The sequence below is a fragment of the Notothenia rossii genome (genome assembly GCF_949606895.1).
Source record: "Notothenia rossii genome assembly, chromosome: 10".
NCBI lineage: Eukaryota > Metazoa > Chordata > Actinopteri > Perciformes > Nototheniidae > Notothenia > Notothenia rossii.
This window is the reverse complement of record NC_136908.1, coordinates 17,427,443-17,441,012: the sequence shown is the minus strand read 5'-3', so window position 1 is coordinate 17,441,012 and position 13,570 is coordinate 17,427,443. Positions and strand designations below refer to the sequence as shown.

Genomic DNA, 13,570 nt, shown 5'->3' with positions numbered 1-13,570 from the left:
GTAAGACAAACAAATACTTACATGTAACAAGAGGGGGGAAATAATTTTTGCAGGAGAGGCAAAGTTACCAGACAGGCTTTTATTTTTCAGCGTCAACATGTCTTGTCAAGCACGAGCTTTGATAAATCTCTGGAAGAATGTGCAGGACTCTTGCCATCATGCTCAGCAAAGAATGAAGAGTCGCATGGGGACAGCAAAGCCACTACAAATGCACATTTCCTATCAACAATACACGTTGATGGAGTTTGTTATTGCGTGTGGTATCAGCCTCTGTGGCTCCCATGTTGCTTTATCTGTCGTAGAAGCATCCCCAAGAAAGAAAAGAAAAAATCAGTGTGAGGAAAATGAAGTAACATGGCCTCTGGGTGTGGCAGCACATAGCTGAACATGTTATCATGACTGCAATAAGTGCAGCCCAACTGACAGGGTCATAAGTCTGCAAACACTTTTAGACCTGCTCTCTTGCCAGATTTTGAGTTTTATTTCCAACTCAAAAACATATTTTATCATTCAGCAGATTATTAAAAGAAGATGATCTGCTCTCATACAGTCAGGTGGCAAGCTACAAAAATGGGAGATTCCTCATCACAAGGTTAAAGAGTTGCACCAAGAGAAGGAAGAGAAGGGCAGGCCCCGAGCTGTGGTTTGAGGTTATCCCGAGTCATGGAGGAACTCCTCCTCTTCTCCCTCTGGAAAAACCAACAGGGCTCGGCCACATCAAGACACCTCAGCCCTGCCAGTCATTTTTGGCCAAAGACAGCCGCCGCACAGAGGGGAAAAACAGTTTCTGAGTCACATGTAACCATGTTTTTTTTGCTTAAACTGAAAATAAGGGCAGGGTATTTTCAAATTATGTATTCAGTTTTCTATTATTTACAATCCCACTTTTTTCATATGTCAAAAGTCTGAATGACACGCAAAAGCTAATTAATAGATTATCACGAAAGGCTGACTGAGATCTTGTGATAATGTTTGTTTGTTATGTTGTGTGTGTCCATGTTTTCCAACTATTCCTGTTACTCAAAGTCATGTGAAATGTCACTGCAATAACCACACCCAAAATACAGAAAACCATCTTTCCCTGTGTCACCACAGGAACTCTTCCTACAAGCTCAAACACACAAACACTGATGCAGGTACGGCTGTGTTTTATAATCCCTGTGTTGCATAATATGCTCGTATGTGTGTAATCCAAATGCTACTAATTCAGCCTCAGAAGTATTTTATAAATGATATCATTATAAATGTAGTTATTAAAGTACTGAGTGCTCTACTGACACTATGTGGGAGGAAAACAGAACTGCAAAGAAAGTCATGTACAACAGAGTATGAAAAGAAAATAGAAGTTTATTGAGAATCCTGAATCCTGCTCACCCTTCCACAGTAGCAGAAAGACAACACGGATAAACATCAGTTAAAATCTGGACACATAAATACCGTTTCTCTTGTACTATGAAATCCAAAAACAATCTATTGCAGTCACACTAAGTAAAGAGGGGAGGGATTGAAGTAAGGGTGACTAAGTGTCTGCCCCACTGCTCCAGAAACAAAACAAAAAAAAAGCGGCTGGTGGTCGGTCTGTCTCTGAACCTGAACATAAATAATGAGACTGTGCTGTGGAGTGGTGGAGTGAGCCCAAGGATTCAGATAGTCTAAATTCCTCTTTCTCTGTCTCCCACTGGATCATCACAGGGATAGTTTGACATTTTGGGAAAATATTCATTTCAGGCAGAGAGTAAAAGGACAGACACCATTGTACTTTAAATGTGAACAACAACCAGAGGCCGGTTAGCCTGATTTAGCATAAAAAGCTAGCTGTGTGTCCAATGTCGGTTAAATTCGCCCAACACCTCTTAAGCTCAATAATAAACACATTGCAGTAGCTTCCTGCCAGTCGAAGAAAAACAAGTTGAACCTTGTTGAAAATAAAGTTCCTTTAAGTCTTTGACAAACTAACAAAATAATGACTTTCTATCCCAAAACTGAAATGTCATGTGACATTTATTTCATTAAATTATTGATATTTATGAGATACTAAGTCATTATCTCGAGAAAGTTTCTTGTTATGCGTACAAAAGCAACTGCAAAGGGTTGCAACAGCCGACAGTTACACTGCAACGAAAACTTTTAGAAATGTTTTTTTGTACTTAATAACAAACAATATCCTACTTGTAAACTAGTAAGCTTTAGATGAGCTGTTAGGTGGACTAACCTAAAAGGAATAGTGCTAGCCGTTTTACCATTAGCATTTTTTAAGCTAATGCTACTAGCGATAGCTTCACATGAGATCATCCTATATATCATATAAGTTCATTTAATTTAAATTATATTCACAGTACAAATTGCAGAAGAATCATTGAAAACTGATGTTTAAACGCAGTTTGAATGGTTAAAAATCTAAAGTCAAGACAATTCCTCCACATTTGAGGGCATATAAGAGGGTATTGAGCTGGGGTATGAATACATTATATAAATATAATATTCATCCTGTTTCAATTATAGATATGCTCCCCTTTAAATTATTGGTAAAAGTCTTCCAAATCTACTCTCTGCCATAATGTGTATTTCCCACAATGTTAAACTCTTCTTTAAGGGAGATGAAGCTATGAGGGAAGAGGGATGACGATACAAACGCAGCTGCTGCAGGAGGGGACAAGTCTCAGATTGTAGCACAGGTTATATGTTTCACTTCGGTAGCGATACAGACAGTTGTTTGACACACGCACAGACAGCTGGAGAATCGACACATGCTAATTACAATTGTCTGAACGATTTGGAAATTCATGTTAATTTAAAGAGTTTCTACTTCACCTCCTCTAACAGCAGAAAGAAGAAACATTTTGCCTGTGCCTCTTGTAAGAAAAACAAAAAAACTACAGAAACATCTGGGTGTTTTCTCTGAATCTTAAGGCAAATTGAACAGAAAGTTTTGTGCAACAACATCACAAAACATCAGACAAACCAAAATGTCCCAAACGAGTGATACAGAAAAACACCCACCGTCCAAACTGTCTATGCGAGTGCCAGCCTGAGTGTACATGCAATCGGGGGCTAATAGGGAGGGGAGGGTTTACCACCACCCGTTACCAAACTGTGCCAAATGCAGAGCCAGAGGTGAACGCTGACTCAGCTGTTGCTCTTTTCTTCATGTTTCTGTAACAGTCCTTGTCTATGGGGAAATCTTCCCAGCAGTGCCACCCACTGATTATAGAAGCCCCTTCCTTTATGATCAGCCTCCTCTTACCCCACCCTCCTGTTTTTGGCACTGATGAGTTTGGTAAGGTACGTGTATGGAATCCCAAGTGTGTGGATGCACTTATGTAATATGTATGAATATGTGTGTGTGTGTGTATGTATGTATGTGTATGTGTGTGTATGTGTGTGTATGTATGTATGTGTATGTGTATGTGTGTGTGTGATTACGATCATGGCTGTGCGTTTTTATTCCTCGCTCACACTTGAAAATCTTTACACTTTTTCATTTGCCCTAACCTAAACCAAAAATAATACAGTCTTCAGGGTGGGGAGGGGGCACCTGCAACGCTTTGTTTAATGCAGACGACCCCTCCCCTTCTGATAATTCTTTCCTGTGTCTCCCTCTCTACAAATCTTCCTCCTCCTCTTTCTCCATCTTTGTCCAGGCTGTCTAGCGGATGGCCTTGACGGGGCTCTTGAAGCTGGAGGCGGCTTGCAGCTGCAGCTGGTAGGCCATGGGGTGGATCTTGAACCCGTACAGCCTGGAGAAAGAACAAACATGTGTGAGCATTTCTCCTGACCAGTGTTAAGGTTGGTCAAGGGGAGCTTCTGTATTTGCTCAACCTTGACCCTACTTTTAAATATGTTTGTGTTTAGGGGCTACAATGTAATAAAGTTAAAGATGCTTGTTTTGGAACTTTTTCAGTGCCGGCAACATTTAGGACATAAAAAACTATTTCTTCCAAGGAATTGTCTTCAGGGAATTGGTTTGGTTTGTTGATTTGACCAGTTGCCATAAAACACATTTGAAACATGAGGGACAGTGTTGCTGGTTTCTGTACTGTTTTGTTGGAACCCAGAAAGCGTAGCTTAGCGTTATCTAAAATATGTTTTCAAGTCAATGCTAAATATTTAGCGAATAACGCAAATGGGGTTGTGACGGAAGATTTAGTTGGACAATACTTTTGCGCTTCAAGCTGCCTGTTTGGTAAATAAAAGAAAAGGGAATTTCTTTGTACGAACCTTTTTCGCAATATTTTTCGCAATATCAGACTTTTATAATACAATTACAAGTGGGCAAAAACTAGCCCTTTTGGTGGACATACATTAATGGTGCAGCCTGATATGATCAGATGTTGAATGATACAGACGAAACCCATTAACAAAGATGATTCATAAAGTCCTGAGTTGCACAAAAGCTACAAATACTGTTCTATGTACTTCAAATAAAACCGATATGACGCAACACAAACATAGGTATTGAAATGGACATGGCAGTGTACAATGATGGATCAGAGACGTATTTGCTTTTAGGGAGAGAGCGCTGACATATGATCTTCTATTAGCTCTGAATGTTTACCATCACTCTTTCCAGACTATCCCATATGCAACATTATATGTAAACAGACATCGCAACAGAATGAAATAGGATGTAGGAAAAGGAGGCGGACATGAGATGAAAGGGATTAGAGTTTCCTAACGTGATCAGAAAATCTGCTGAATAAAAACACATCTCATCAAATTCATTTGAAGTAACATCTTCTATGAGCTGAAACCATTAGTAGATGGTATTGATATATTGGTTCTGGTATTTTTTAAAATATTTTCTGGACAAAACATTAAATTAAGTCAAAGAGAATCCATCTAAGCCACAGCCTCTTTCAGCAAACTAACCCATAAGCAAAAAGAACGTTTTGAGAAGGTTAATAATATATTGGCTCATTATGACCCAGATCAAGATGAATGGTAAATATTGGACTAGTAATGGAAAATGCCAACCATAATAAGAGTAAGGGAAAACGTAGCATGACATGTTAAGAGTCAATTTGACAAAAAGGGGCACACCTTTATGTTGGACCTGCAGTACTAACCTGGGGACAAACTGGTTGGCGGGCCTCTTGGGCCTGTACTCAGGGTGAACCATGAAGAGCATGTGGGGGAACCCAGTGCCAAAATATGCTCCATCTGTGTGGTGGTGCCTGGAGGACTTTGGTGTGTAGACGTCCATACATTTGGGACAGTACAGCTTCACCATGGCCTCTCCGGGGATATCTGACAAACCTGTGGGGGAGGACAGGGAAGAGAGTAAATCTACTAGATCAAAAATAGATACAGCACTGGTACAATGCTAGTACAGTACAAATACTTCTTTCTTCATTTTTTCCAAAACAACGTGTAGGAAATAAAACGCCCTCTTTCCACAAGAAAAAAAAGACAGATGAATCTTGTTACTCACCGATAGGAAGCATAGGCTGATTCTCACAATAGACACGTGGGCAGTATCCAAAATCTCCCTGCTGGTACTTCTCCAGCTGTAAGGTATTAAAGAGCATGTTAATATAAAGTAATGTGAATAAATACAAACGTCAACAGCAAACATTTGTCATTTTAATGTTTTTTTATAAAAAGGTCTAAACACCAACAAAGATTGAACCAGAATAGTTTGTCACATAAAAAAAAATGTTGTGACATTTGGAAGTTACTACATGTATCGTTTTTCAATAAATGCGGCAGGTCTCCCTTGTAAAAGGGATCGTTGATCTCAATGGGATTTTTACCTGGATAAATAAAGGCTACAAACTAACAAATAAACGTATAAAAACTTATAAACTGTATGTTTGATTGTTTACAAAAGGTTTGGCTGAAATTATTTCTACAAATAGCATAATACTGATAATATAAAAGGTAGCCTGATGATGCCACTATGCAGAAAAGAAAACATGTTTAAACACAATAAATAGACATGCAGAAAAACGATTGAAAGTACGTCGTCATCATCAGTATTGTTTAAACTAACAACTTTAAATGTCACATGATGTAACCAGCCCATCAAAACAAAGCAATGATGCCCTAATGCCGATATGGGTTGTGGACTTTGCTGACGCAGCTGGCCTACCATCTGTGCGATGCCTCGGTTGGTGAGGATGTAGCGTGCGTGGATGAGGCCGTACAGCATCTCAGCCGCCTGCTCGATCAGATCGCTCTGGTTGGGATTGTCCTCCAGCTCTTCATCTGGAAAAGAAGGGGACGGAGAACACTGTCAATGTCGCAAATCTTTTTACCATTCACAGGGAGGCAAAACTGAGCAGAGAAGAGTTTTCAGTGTTTCTTACAGCTTTTCAATAGAATAAAAGCATGTTTGGAGCACTTTCATAGTACCTTCATCTCAATCATCCAGACTCTTGTCCACTTTATCAAAACATTTGAAGTTGTTGAATGCAAATCCAAAAATAAAAGTTCCTTAAACCCTCAGCAATGAATTCATAATGTTACTTTGTTTATATTAACAGCTGTTCATATCAACCCTGATTGTACGCTTTGATAAATATTATGGTGGTTTTAATCATGATTATTTAGTGCTAGGCTAGCTCGGGTCAGCTCCTCGTCTTGTGTGAGAAAAGAAACAAATGTGACGATAGACTCCTAACTTTGGTAACATTTGCTTGACTAAATGTAAGACATTAATAAATACAGACCTGGTTCAAGGTCCAGGATCATGTCTAGGGCCTGGCGGTAGTGGGGAACCTGCTCATTGAGGCCCGTCAGGTTGAATTTGTCTTGGATGTAGTCTTCATCCACCTTTAGATGGAGAAATCAGATGAGAAAACAGATTATCTCTGAGTGTGGCACATAGCAGACAGGATATACATTTCTTGAATCATGCCAGAAAGTACATTTGAGTCTCTTAGTCTCTGGAATCAACCTGTACATACGGGTGCTGAAGAGATCCCTTTGTAAATGTGATACCATGGGCTGAGGCTCAAAATACCCATTCATAAACAGTAATTTAATTACATTGGGATCTCTTCAGGGCCAGTATGAGCAGGAATACTCACAGCTTCAAATAACTTTGACAGTACATATGAATAAAGGAATCGTGAACCTATTTATTAAGGACCATGGGGTGTAAATGTGTGAAAATGCAAACTTACTGAACCGAAAAAACAATTTTTACTTTAGCATCTTAAAGGCTTGGAAAAACAATATCAAGCAAGTGTAAACTTACCCAAATGAACATGAATTACTCACAGTTTTTTCTTTTATGTTAGAAACCATGCTAAATTATATTACATCTCTTTTTTGTTATTCTTTCATTGCTTGACACCATTTTTCCAAAAACACAACATTAAAAAAAGAGACATACAACTCCACTTGGACTTTAACACCAATGACTGAGAAGACTTCACATGGACTTGAGACTTTTGACATGAAAATACTTGAAAACTTCCTCCAAGCCTAAAGATTAATGAGTGGGTGATTTAAAAAGTGTGCCACTAATCAATAAGTCTCCTGAACCAATGTATGTTAATATTTCATTCCCAGTAAGTTTAAATTGAATTCCCACAGGATATTTTACAGTTTTGAATTTTGGTGTCAGTGGTTAACAATGTTTCACTAGAAGTGATGTAAACGTTACATTCATTAAAATACTTAACCCTCTGTGTGGGTGGTGGAAGTTAAACTAGGAGAGAAATGTTAATATGGAGTTTAATACACTATACTGGAATCATTAGTTCTGGTTAACAATAATCCAAACCATGGGATATTTTGACTCAGGCTACATGGGTGTTTGGGTGGCAACAATGACTGTGCTCAGACAGAGTAGAGACTCACCTCACAGAAAAACTCGTTTCCCCTTAGTCCACAGAACCAGGAGATCCATGACACTTCCTCTGAACTGCTCATCTCTGAAGACCTTTTGAAGAGAGGGGGGGATACTCCATTATAATCCAGAAAGAAACCAACTAGCAACACTGAATTCACACTTTGAAACATAAGTATAATAATTTACAGTTTCAAATTCATATTTTCAACTGGTCAAATGAATTCTCCGTATTTTCAGAATGTGAGTTTTCTTGTGCAGAAACGATGTAATAATCTTTCATAATAAGAGTAACTTGACGCTTGCTGTTGCCCAAACCTGATTAGAGCTAAGCTAACAGGCTAGTGGTACCTATTGAACACAGTTATCTTTATAAAGTAGTCACTTTAGTATCGTTTTTTGGTCTTAAATCCTTCATCAACGTGTGTTATTAAAGATCAAACAAGTCTTATATATATATATACGTGGTGGAAATATGCTACGATACAGGGCTAAATTAAGGTAGCCGTGGTTAGCTCGCTAAGCTAAACTAAATACAACATGGCGCATCGCTGGGACACAGGCCTCATGACAAACAGCAGCTCTTTACGGAGCTCACTCCGGCTCTGAGTTTAAACCTCCCAGTGTGGTTGTGTGGGTGATTCTGCCAACTTACCGGGCTTTCAACTTGTATACTCCTTAAAAAATCCGACAGATCAAAAATTGAGCAATCTCACCGGTGTAAATAAGATGGACACCAGCTCCCAGTTCACCCTCCAGGTTCTTCCTCGACCTCCCAAGACTCGCAGGCAGCTCACCACGCCGCCGGGGCGCTGCTGCCGCCCCGTGGCCACTCTGAGTACCGCTCTGATTTATTCTGTAACCCGTTTGTGTCCGAAACTAAACATTTGGGTATTTTTTTACTAATAAGTAAATGCTAGTTGATCCTGTGGGAAGTTTCTGTCCAAACTGGCGTGAGCATGTGTGACCTGTTATAAGATTGAGCCAGTGGTTCAATCTTATAAAATAAAGCAATAGGTTATTTCGTTCCGTCTTCCAGTTTAGTAATAGTAGGACTACTTTTCTTTGCAGTTATTGCTATCAGAATGAACATTTGGAGATGTTGTCAGATAGTGATGGAGAAGAATTCGCCTTCGAGACAATGGAGGAGTGAGGGGGATGAAACTTTTGGGTTTCCTCTGGGGAAGTTTTCCGGGCTTGCCTAAACCAACTTTTTTCTATGAATACAAGTGTTAAAAATGTATACATTTGCAGGAACATTTTTGGGCTGAAAAATTAGGGCTAGTACAATAACATTCTTATAACAATAATCATAGCACATTAAGCATTTGACAAGGTGAGGTTTCATAATACTTTTATTTTAGTTTTGATTTATTTTTGAGTATTCACTTTACCTAAAGCAAACAATGACCACTTGTCGTAACTTATCACCAGCTTGTAATGTATTCTGTCTGCCTATACCTCAGGAATGCAATATATTATGGTAGTTATAATATAATAACCCTATGAACCATACAAAAAGAAAAGTCAGTGTGTGACATCTAGTGCTGCTACCTTCCGTTTTGTTGGTGGGGATAAGTATGTTTTAGTCTATGGATAATGTACATTACGGTGCCTCTTTTTCAATAACATGCTGTAACTTTGTCTTTAGTCTGAGGATTAAAATGTCCCTTCCCTCAAATATTCTCACTTTCCTATCAGGAGCCTTACACACGCCAATAAAACTAACATTATTTGAAATGTTATTGCTGCAATAAAGAAGAAAAAGTATGGTTTTAAAGATACCCTATCCGCGTTTGATGTGTTCAAATGCGTCTAGGAATTGTCAACATCAGGCAGTCAATTCGATACTAAATTCACATAATTTTAACAGCCTCCATGTTCCCTATTAGGTTGTCTCTCAGTCTAATTTTCGGACAAAAACAACTTAAGCTATAAGATGCATTTTTTAAATGTATTTTTTAACTATAAACATTTTTTAAAAACATCTTAAAATCATCATCCACGCTTCGGAAAGTTAGGTTAGCAGATTTGCAACATAGTGTACATTATTTCCAAGTTTGTAATATTTATAATGTGGTACTTTATAAAATAACTAATAGCTTAACATTAGTTCTACAGAAATGGATTATATAATAATAATAAATATCAACAACAAATTAACTTTCATGAAGGACATTTTGTGAAAAACAGGTTTAACTATTAACATAGTTCATAGTTGGATATTAGTATGTTTAACTATTAACATAGTTGCAACTTACAGCCATTAACTAATGGCTGCTTTGAGTGATTCACTGACACACCTACATTGAATCAAACCATTCTACCAACTACAAGTTTTTCTTGCTATGACCTGTCAAAACATGTGAAGTGGAAGTTTTGTTTCAAATATTAAAACAAAGAATGAGACATGCCATTTCATTTTTCCATTAAATCAAAAGTAGTTTATTTAACTTTGCCTTCTCTGTATAACTTTATTATAATAAGACACTTCTCTGCTTGTACATTGCTCCCTTGAACTAAAAATAGCAACATTTGTTGATGGGAATGTAAGTTGGGGTAGACAAAACTTAGATACATACCAATATACATACATGTGTGTATATTATGGTTCCATTAATAAAACCATAAATGCTAAAAAACAGTTTGAACCACTCCAGGTACCTTGGTAATGCTGGAAACATAGTACAATCTTTGAGTAATTTCTTTCTGGAATACACTAATTTAGTTTTCTTTTAACATGGGTACATAAAATAATGCACACATCAACATTAAGAGTAAAGGAGGGATGAAGGACTCTTTGAGCCAGAGTTTAAGTGTACAGCTATCAATGTATAAACAGGCAAGGCAAGCTGCACCCATGGGTGTGTGTTCATGCTAGAAGTGAGAAAAATAAAATATGTCCAACTTCACTTGCCTGCAGAAAAATGTATGATTAAATTACACACACACAAAAAAGGGTGAAGTTCTCCACTGCGTGTTCTTCATTTGGATGTTGAACATGTAAACACAGCTGAACGTATACATGTGGATGTATTTAAGAAACAGTAGAATTGTCTTAATGATGTTGGTTAAATCACATGTGGGCAAACAAGGCAGAAAAGTGCTTGCCATTCATGTTAAACCCCTCTGGTCCCCCACCCCTTCCCCCGAGTTATTATGCAAACACCGGAAAACGCACACATGCCACACACACACACACACACACACACACACCAGCACGCACACACGACGTACACAAATCATCAAATGCCCTACTCACAACATCCCATCTTCAAACTGTTGTCAGTAAACAAACACACCCCAACTTACAGCAGTGACAGAATTGATGCTGATGTATAAATCGATTTTAGTTGGATTCCGTCTGTGTGCCATTTTATGTATTTGAAGTATGATACAAACTATGTTTACATGTGTAATTCTACATCAATCCAAATATTTTCACAACACTCCAGGTCTGCATTATTTGTTGCGAGTGAAATCTTGGAAACTGGGTTGCAGCATTGTCCTGAAATCTATTAGTTTGGGCTTCTGGTTGTCCTGGAACAGCCATCCCGAGAACACACACTTTGAAAAGTACTTTGTCAGACTCAGAGCTCTTGGTACTAGTCCTTTCTCGGTGTGAGGAGTCTCCACAAGAGTACACAGAGGGGGTGTTTTAGTACAATATTCATCCTTATGTCTGTACTCTGGGCCCAGACAGAGTACCTGTCCTGATGCATGACATAACTTGCCCAAAAAAAACAAAGACGAAAAAAACCTAAAAAAAACCCTGCAAACATTTGATTTTTGTTATACTACAAGGAGTGCTTATTAAAACATATATGTAATTACCTATTGAAGCATAAACAACTTTTATGAAAGTCAAAGTTTTTTTTCTTAATTCTAACATGACCTACATTTTCACTTAACTCGTTTTCCGCCCTCACAAGATCGATAGGTATTTCATCTTCGGAGAAAAAAAAAGTGTTTCCATACAAATGGTAGTCACTGAGGAAATAATGGTTGTTAAAATAAAGCCATTAAGCTATTAATACAGTCTTGAAAGGGTAAACAAAACTCACAAATGAGAGAATAAAACTTGGGGAAACTGATGCAGAACTTAAGGAGGATGCTACGATGAGGCTAAAAAGCCGTCATTTCCTAAAAAGGACCAACCAAATGAAATGTCAGAGCAGGTCAACCACTTTTTAGGGGTTGGGACAAAATCACACCATCTATCTGAACAAGCAGCAGAAACATTGATATTAAAGACAAATCAATGTGATCAATGCAAAGTGTAGGTGAGCACTAAGCAGTAGTACTTTGATGGGTCCTATCACAGTAATCATACACATAGTTTGCAAGAGACCAAAAAGTCATCAAAAAGGGGATTTGGGGAATTTATTAAAAAGGTTTTTTAATTACCTGCGTTTTAGAAGAAAATACCCACACCCCTAACATTTGCTGAGAGGTTGAAACTCATCTGACACAAGGCCAACAAAAAGACACAAAGAGAAAACATCTTATGGTACATTGTTCACGTTAAAAGATGAAGCTGCAGCTTTTTCCCTTTGTGAGGGAAGTAATGCAGCACTGCACTACTGAATACCACCCAAGGCCAAAGTGTGGTAGAAATATACACCGGTACATAAATATAAAAATTTGCCCAATCCATTTTTGCCAATTTAATCCCCCGTTTTTCGTTTTGCACCCACATGACTGCGTGTGTTCATAAAGATGTCTGATTTGTGCTTGTATATGTGAGTGTGTGTGGATCTCTGTGTGAATGTCTGTCAAAACGTCGTGCACCTCCCATTTGCAGAACCACATGCTTGTTAAAATCCAACTGGGGTGAGGTTCTTGAGGGAAGATAAGGGAGGGGGCACAACTGAACGGAAAGCAAGAAGGAACAAACGGAGAAATTTACAATAACGGACGGTAGATAGTGGGTTGATGCTAAGGGGAAGGAGTGAAGGTAAATACCATCTCCATGAACTGTCCAATGCACTAATATGTTTAGGGAAGCCAACAGATAAGCCATGAAGTAATTATCAAAAAGGGATTAGGATGTAAGAGGGTGTTTTTAATGTGGGTGGGGTTCATCTGAAATGTTTTTCATCACTTCCTATTTTTCGGGGAGGGCCAGTTGCCACGCCTCTCCCCGCGGTTGCCTCCTCCATTTCCGGGACCACCGGAGCCGCCACCGGGCGGCCCTCGTGGGCCTCTTCCTCCTCCTCCTCCTCCTCCCCCTCCTCCACCACCTCCTCCTCCTCCTCCTCCATGGTTGACCCTTCGGTTCTGTCGCTCCATGCCTGGACGCTGGCTTGAGAAGCTTCTTTTATTAGCCAAGGGCTCTTTCCCCGACATGTCACGGTCAACCGCGCCACCACCTCCCCCTCCACCCCTTCCCACGTGGTGGGGATGGTGAGAAGAATAGGCCTTGCCCCCTCCTCCTCCCTCCCTGTCTCTGAACTCTGTGAAGTCGCTGCTCTCGGAGGCAGTCTCCCATTCCTCGTTGGCCTGGTCCGAGTTCTGGTTGGTGAAGTCGGGGGACTTTGCTCCGTGGCTGTGGTGGTGCTGGGGGTGCGTCTGTCCGGCGTTGCCCTGGTTGTAGTGGTGATGATGGTGATTATTTGCATTGCCGAGATGCCCGCCACCACTGTTATTGTTGGTTGTTAGTGTGGTGTGGTTAGTATTTTGGGCATTGCCCGTGACAGGGGCTGAGGTGGGTGCTCCGTTACTGTCCTGAACTGAATTCAGGGAAGGGGAGGAGGGCCTTCCTCCACCGAT

The 13,570-nt window shown here is 39.4% G+C and overlaps 2 protein-coding genes across 4 annotated transcripts in view; both read right to left on the bottom strand.

The window, feature by feature from the left end:
• Positions 1–1,327: 1,327 nt before the first annotated feature.
• Positions 1,328–8,609, bottom strand: csnk2b (casein kinase 2, beta polypeptide). Of its 2 annotated transcripts, none has more exons than XM_079656444.1 (7): positions 8,454–8,609; positions 7,810–7,891; positions 6,672–6,774; positions 6,092–6,207; positions 5,432–5,507; positions 5,067–5,256; positions 1,328–3,737 (listed from the first exon to the last, which is right to left on the bottom strand). In XM_079656444.1, exons 2-7 carry the CDS (start codon positions 7,879–7,881, stop codon positions 3,647–3,649), a joined length of 648 nt encoding a protein of 215 aa, XP_079512570.1. In that variant the 5' UTR covers positions 7,882–7,891; positions 8,454–8,609; the 3' UTR covers positions 1,328–3,646. The 2 variants fall into 2 exon arrangements, with proteins under 2 accessions (XP_079512570.1, XP_079512571.1); XM_079656445.1 differs by having other exon boundaries at positions 8,515–8,539.
• Positions 8,610–10,214: 1,605 nt separating this feature from the next.
• prrc2a (proline-rich coiled-coil 2A) overlaps positions 10,215–13,570 on the bottom strand; it is an 18,381-nt gene continuing 15,025 nt past the window's right edge. For both annotated transcript variants that reach the window (XM_079655920.1, XM_079655921.1), the window contains exon 16: positions 10,215–13,570. This exon is cut by the window's right edge and continues 2,527 nt beyond it. In XM_079655920.1, the coding sequence (XP_079512046.1) occupies positions 12,899–13,570 (672 nt within the window). In that variant the 3' untranslated portion in view covers positions 10,215–12,898.